The 7,915-nt window shown below is 37.2% G+C and overlaps 1 protein-coding gene across 1 annotated transcript; it reads right to left on the bottom strand.

Annotated features, from left to right (window-relative positions):
- Positions 1–7,054: 7,054 nt before the first annotated feature.
- LOC139849670 (uncharacterized) lies at positions 7,055–7,702 on the bottom strand. Its single transcript, XM_071839302.1, has one exon. The coding sequence runs from the start codon at positions 7,700–7,702 to the stop codon at positions 7,055–7,057; it is 648 nt and encodes a 215-aa protein (XP_071695403.1).
- Between the last annotated feature and the right edge of the window lie 213 nt (positions 7,703–7,915).

Here is a 7,915-nt window from a genome sequence, read left to right as displayed (position 1 = left end):
CTAATTGTATCTAGATCTTCGGATAATCGTATGCGAATGTGACTAACGAAATGGGAATCGAATCTGTAAATTGAACACGGTTTTGTACTTTGTGAATTTTGTATATTGATTGAGCATGTATGCTTCTAGAAAATGAAACTTAATATGATATGTGACTTATTGTTAGTTTATTTCAATCTCTGAAACCTTATGCATTGGGCACAATAGAGCCATACTTTATGTGAATTCTGATTTGAACTGAAAACAGAATGATCAAATTGCACGAATAAACTGTACAAATTGGCTAAACAAAAGTGGCTAGATTTTTGATATGTGTTACTTTGATTTTTCCTTGAACTATGGCCACTGGTCTTGTATCAATTTCATGTTTCTAACTCCGGTTATAGCCGAAATGAAATCAGTGCGCGGACAGAAACTGACCTGGCAAACCCCAAATGTATTCCTTCTGATTCCTGACTTTTAATTGTTGTATGAGTCCCTGGCCGGACTTTTTGGAATCTATTTTGAGTCTAATTATGATCTGGAGTTTTTCATATTTACTTGAATTTTGTACTATGAGATAATATGCTAAGTGTGCTACATGTTCGTAAATTTGGTGCATGACGATAAACTGAAATTGTGAAAATGATCATTCATGACCTAAAACATATTGTTTGACTTAGGTTTGACATGTTGACCAATATTTGACATGAACCTACTGATGTTGACTTTAGTTGACTACTTTGACCAAGTTTGACTTTCGGTTGACTTTGTTTGACTTGCATGATATAGTTGACTTTTACTTTAAATCGCGTCGGGTCGAGCAATAAGACAACGTACACTATGAAACCACACTTATATAAGATACATATATTGACCAACCTACATACGTATACTTAGGTTACACTACTAGGGTCTAAACCGTACAAGTCATTTGTCTTTCATTCCGAGCTTATTCAAAGGTGAGTCTACAGTCCCGCTTTTTACATGTTTTCAGGGATGAGAATACACGCTGTTATATTTACATTTTCAAATGCTTTATATTGACATGAGTACTACACATATGCATATTGAGTTTGTTCAAAAATCCTCTAACTTGAATACTTTTAATACCATTGGTAGGCACAATTTAGATGGACGGATCCGTTAGGTTGACAACCTCACCCACTATAAAAGCAGTGGTGCATTTACTTTGAACATTTAATACATCTGAACAATGTATAACATCTGAACAATAGTGATTGCGATTGCCAATATTTATGGCATACTTGCGAGTATGCAGGGGATAGTCTATATGCATTATGTTAATGTCGGTTACCAGGTGTTCATCATACGAATGATTTTTATACACTTGCGAGTGTAAGGTTGTTTATGAAAAATGAAATATTATGGTCTATTAAAATTATGGAATTGATGGATTATGATAACTAATGAACTCACCAACCTTTTGGTTGACACTTTAAAGCATGTTTATTCTCAGGTATTAAAGAAATCTTCCGCTGTGCATTAGCTCATTTTAAAGATATTACTTGGAGTCATTCATGGCATATTTTGAAAGACGTTGCATTCAAGTCATTGAGTTCATCAAGATTATTATTAAGTCAATTATAGTTGGATGTATTATGAAATGGTATGCATGCCGTCAACTTTAGATGTAAAGAAAGTTTGTCTTTTAAAAACGAATGCAATGTTTGTAAAATGTGTCATATAGAGGTCAAATACCTCGCGATGTAATCAACTATTGTGAATCGTTTATAATGTATATGAACGGGTCCTTTCAACTAAGAGGTGCTTGGAAACACCAAGTCTTACACCCTTTCACATGTCGGCACAACCACTACAGCAAGGGGTATTCCGTTAGGAATGTAACCCTCTAATCCACAACACGCTAACACACTAACGCAATCATCGTTATACGGGTCTCACTCACATGAGTTTAACAACCTGAAGACTACTTGATTCGCCAATTCCAAGGCGCCTCACAACTAGAATCCTTACACGGTTCTCTAACCACACACTCTACCGAGTGTAAACCCCAAACTACAATCATTAGACTTGTTGCGTCTCATTACAAAATTTAAGTCCTTGACGTACGCACACGCCCACATTAATCGATCATCCAAGTTACGATGGGTAACTACAACCAATAACAATCTCAACAGTGCACTCACTACTTAGGGTGACTAAGCACTCAACAACTCGTGAGTTTGCTCACTCACCTTAGCTAATCGAAACCACCGTAACACTTCCCGACTCACAAAGAACTCGATGCGACCACAAGCAGATCCCTCGAGACCACTATATCCTAGGAACCAAGAAAAGATTCCTAATTCGTCCCGTTCTACCCCAACCATGCCACGTTCCCTCCGTTCAGTACTTGTCATGTCATGCTTGGTGTCAAGATACACTTTTGTAATAATGGTGATCAGTCACTATTACAATTGCGTACCTTACCATTTCCACATGGTCACGCAAAGTACTTTACCCGAACTGACGCAACATTCACACAAAATAACACGCGATAACTCCTAGTACCCGAATGGCCAAAGTCCTTACCGTGAACTTGATCACTCAAAACCGCCAAACATCCGAATCTCTCCAATAGATTCGTCTCTAGGTCACCGCACCAATAGATGCATGTATATACACCTATATACAATATAATAATAATTATACACAAGTACACCGCAACACAAGTCAACCTACAACCTAGGTGACTATCACTAAAACAACGTCCAAGTTCGCCTACTTACATTAGGCACTAGCAATCTAAGGCACTAATTTACACACGAAATAAGGCCCCACATAATCCCTCATTGAACAAGCACAAGTCCTAGTTAGTCACCTACTCTAAGGCACTAACAAATCTCAATCTGACCCGTATTCCTACAAGTCCCGCAAATAACGCACCACTGTCAATAAGTCTAACACTAGGCACCTATTTCAAGGTTACCTAATTCCCATATACTATGCTCTGATACCACTTGTAACGACCCCAAATCCTTTTACCAAAAATGAAGCACATTTTTTTTATAAATTAGGTCCCATTAAACATCCACTTTACATAAACCATTCCAAATAGTTTTAACCGAATACGCATTATCATAATGACACATTTAACATTTTAATATGACTCTTGGTAGATAAATGACATATTACAAAAGCATTTGCAATAATGACTCAATCACAAGAATTATGGGTCAATACTCAATAACCCAATCCGATACCAAGAGCATAATCCCGGGGACTACCAAATCCCCAATCCGCGTCCAATTATCCAAAAGCTACCCCCATCGAGCCCAAGCGCTCCTACGCATCTAGTCTAACAAATAGCTAGTTTCACAATCACAATACCTGTAAAAAGGTAAACAACGAGAGGGGTAAGCATAAAGCTTAGTGAATGCAATAAATATGTACATGCATATACAATTTACCTACTCGCATCCACGAACTCATACAATGCATATAATCGCATATCATTTCATAACAAGAGCTAGTATCATCAAAACGTACAACTAACAACATCATTAGCATAATATTCATAATAATAATGAAATGCTAAACATCAACAAGTACAAACCATGGTTAACCAAGATCGCAAGGGAATGACCTCGCGAACGAGTCATCGGTATTCATAACAACCGTTAGCGCCCAAAAACGGCTATGGTATGCTAACCCTGAGGTTTCCCAAAAACGGCTATGGTATCACCCCCAAGTGTACAAAAAACGACTATCGCAACACTTAATCAACGTGTGAGTAAAACACGGCTATTACTCACAACCATGTGCACAAACACGGCTATGTGCACAATTAATACGGGCAAATAACGTGTGAGTAAAACACGGCTAATACTCACAACCATGTGCGCAAACACGACTATGTGCACAATTAATACGGGCAAACAACATGTGAGTAAAACACGGTAATTACTCACAACCATGTGCACAAACACGGCTATGTGCACAATTATTACGGGAAAATAAATCATATACATACATACATACATAGATATTCCACTCACTTTGGAATGCCCGCACAAGTCATGTATAACATGATCTCCGTCCTCAAATCCGAGCAAGTAACCACCTATACTACACATAGGTACAATATACACATAAATAACAATTCTCTAAAGAGAACTCGACACTCACATCCCTTAGTTGAGGGATCTCACCTTGCTCATTTGACCCGCCCATTTTTCTCTTAAAGGACACAAACCAATTACCACTTTCGGGTAGTAATTCAAACCCACACAACAAAGTACAATTTAACCCAAATCATACTTTACACCAATTAGACCAAACCTAGGTCTTAACACTAAATTACTACTTAGGTAGTAATCATTTCAAACGTCATTTACACCAAAATCCCAACACGTGCAATATTGACCCATATTGCTTTTGACCACGTTTGACTTATGTTTAAAACATCACCTTGACCCGAAATCACTACTCATGCGCAATTACTTCCAAAAACGTCATTTAACACTTAACACGCATGTTTAAACATCTATTGGACCAAGACTAGGGTCATTACCAATTTTGACCCATTTCAATTTACCCGTTTTGACCAAAGTCATAAAAACGCCCCATAATCACTATCGACTAGTGAGTATATTTCCAAAGCACTAATTAACACCTAAACCAAGTAATTACATACTTGATTCACCAAAAATCAAGAACACTTGACCCATTTCAACACAAAACCCATTTCGACCAAAATTAAAGTTTACACCCAAAAATCAAGTCAACATAACACCAAAATCGCTAGTACACAAGTGTTCTAAGGTTTAAACCAACACATGCAAGACCCAAACTTAAAATTTCATCAATCCAAATCCTAAGTCACCAATTTGGGTTTACTTACATGAATCTTACCCAAAAACCCCCAAATTTCACAAGGTGTAGGTTCTACAACTCATCACTAACATAAACCCTAACCCAAACAAGAATCAAACAATAAAAATTGGAGTTAGAACTTACCACCACTACCAAAATGTAGCTAGGAACAAGGTGAACAACTTTAACTCTCGCGACTTGACCCGATTCACTCTTCTTCTTCCTCAAACCAAGCTCTCTCGCTCTCTCTAAAATGGGTTCCTCTCTCTAGAAATGGATGAAAGTGTTTGTGTGTGTAAAGAATGAGATAGAGATAAGGTTTGGATCAGTTTTGGGGCTTAAAACCCGTCCACAAGTGAAAAGACTCAAATGCCCCCAAATTAAACCCCAAAAACGAGTTCAAAATGGTCATTCTGCATATCTGTCGCGTTTCGCGACTACCTATCGCGTTTCGCGACACCCCAAACGCGATACACCCTACCAAAACGCGACACATTGACCAGGACCAGGCTTTTTAAGGCCGTCGCGTTTTGACCATGTTTGTCGCGTTCCGCGATGTACCAAAACGCGACAAGCATGCTCCAAACGCGATAACTGCAGTTCTCAGCTTCCATTTAAAAGTTCAGGGACTGAGGTTGACATATTCTGATTCTGATATAAATTCTGAAAATGCATAAGTGTTAGGTTGACTTTCAGTGACACTTTCTGATGCACACTTTTACTGACACTTTCTGATGACACTTCTGATGTATAAAATTCAGGGTGTTACAACACCGAGAACCATAATCTTTCCTTAAAAATCAATCCCGTAAAGGATTGTTCATAGAACTACTATCGAGATTCTTCGGACCATTTGGTTACCGCACTATTACCCAATCTTTCATTGATTAAATACTTACATGCCCCATTACGTGTTGTTTAGGCCCTTGAAATAAACATTACTAGGTATAGACTTTAGTGACTAAATATTAAACTATAAAATTAAACATACTTCAGTGACTAAATATCCTAAAATAAATATCTCAATAAAGCTACAAAAACTAATAATAAATGGAAAACATTAAGGCCACATTCTATCTCACAGTCACCGAGCTCATTAACAAGCGTGACCGAGTAACTAAGATAGATAACAGGTCGCCACTGGCTTGGCCAGTGTGGCTTGCAATGACTCTCAACGGAACAAATATAACCCATTACACGACTACTATTTCACTACCAATTTACTAACATTTCATACTACTTCACTACCATTTCATTACCAATTTACCATTTAAATTTCATCTGATTTCTCCAACTTCTTCATGGTTCCGTGTTTCGTATTCGACGTTCATTCGGGTGGTTTATTTACAGACGGTATGAATATTACGGCGGTTCGAAACACACTTTGAAAGATATCAATGTTACCGGCTTTGATTTGTCCGCCTATTCGATTATTTAAGACGAACCGTTGGTTCCGAGGTATTGGAGTTTGTATATTGGGATGAAGACTTTGAAGTATTTGTGTTTCTCAAGCACAAAGAAAATTGGTACGAAATACTTGAAAAGCAATAATACACTCGGAACAAATTTAGTTGTATGCTAAGGATATATTCTCCAAGTTTAATCACGATTACGAGAGTAGTAATAAGGGTTACGTGAGTGATGACACGATCGGAGAGTATTGAATTTATTTACGTAATAGTACTTTAGGAATGGAATCGTATTTTAATCTTTGTAATTGTATTTTAAATTTATGTAACCGTATGTAATTTATTTATGTTGTCGTATTTTTATTAGTGTTATGTATTCGTATTTTTTTATTTAAAGTAAAGTGTTTTTTTAAAATTTATTGTATTTAAATAGGTTAAAAGTTTGATGTGAGAGTGTATGATAGGGAGATATTAGTTAAAGGAATGTTAATGTTTTTTCTGCTGATGTGGTGGTGTTGTGGAATAGAGATGTTTTATTAAATGTTGTTAAGGCAGGGAGTGGCCTAAGTTTGCAAATATCCGATGAATTGAATATACCTCTTTACGGAGTGATCGAATACAAAATAAAATAAGTAACAACAGATAAACTCATCACATTGTTATATTCTCAACACTTATTCTGTAGAAAAGAACACAATACCTTCAACCTAGAAATTAATCAAAGACAGATAAAAAGGAACATACCAACTTAAGAATACAAGAACCCAAACAATAATCACACAAGACATTAGACATAAAAAGTGAAAAATGCAAAGAACCATAAATGATCAGTTTCGCCACATGATCGAAGATTCATAATCAACAATCTCTTTTATCTCATTCGGAACATCCATAATCTCCATGAAAGGTTCTCGCTTCTCAACCGCCATATTCGCAAACTTATCAGCACATTTGTTACTCGGACAACACCTAACAATAATCTCGTTTTTGTCTACTAAACGTCTGCAATTCACAACAATATCCCAACAATTTATCATCACCTTTGTTGTAGGATGATACGACTTATCTGTAATCCACTTAGTAGCAGCAAGATAACCGGATTCAAGAACGGATCCTTTGAGACCAAGTTTATCCAAAAGCAACAATCCACAATGAATTCCATGGAATTCAACTGTGAGACCATCACTATCACCGATAAACCCTATAAACCCTCGAACCCATCTGCCACGTTCATCACGTAAAATTCCTCCAAACCCACTTGGTCCTGTCTGTACAGTACCATCAAATGGAGGGTTAATTGCAATACCTCCACTGAAGATTTGGTTGAAACGACAATTACCACTGGTGCTCATTTTATAGGGACCCGTCGGAAGAGCCCAACCAATTGGATTATTCGTGTCATAATTTTCATTTGGTTTACCGTTTATGTTGTTGTAATTGCCCATTACTGATTTGGCCACAGCAGCCACGTCCATGATCGACTTCATAAGTCCCATGGCAGATCCACCCAATTTATTTTGGTTCCTCGTCTTGTTTAGTCGAATTTGTTGTTAATGGTGTAATTTCAGAGGCACCCATAGTTAGTTCCATTTTCATGGCATTAATTTCTTCATTTGGCCGCTTAAGAACCAGACCAACTGAAAATGAGAGTTCTGCAGACTCGTAACCTGATTGTGTATTATTGGTAC

The sequence above is a fragment of the Rutidosis leptorrhynchoides genome, chromosome 5 (genome assembly GCF_046630445.1).
Source record: "Rutidosis leptorrhynchoides isolate AG116_Rl617_1_P2 chromosome 5, CSIRO_AGI_Rlap_v1, whole genome shotgun sequence".
Taxonomy (NCBI): domain Eukaryota; kingdom Viridiplantae; phylum Streptophyta; class Magnoliopsida; order Asterales; family Asteraceae; genus Rutidosis; species Rutidosis leptorrhynchoides.
The sequence above is the reverse complement of the archived record's forward strand: the minus strand, read 5'-3'. Positions and strand labels throughout refer to the sequence as shown.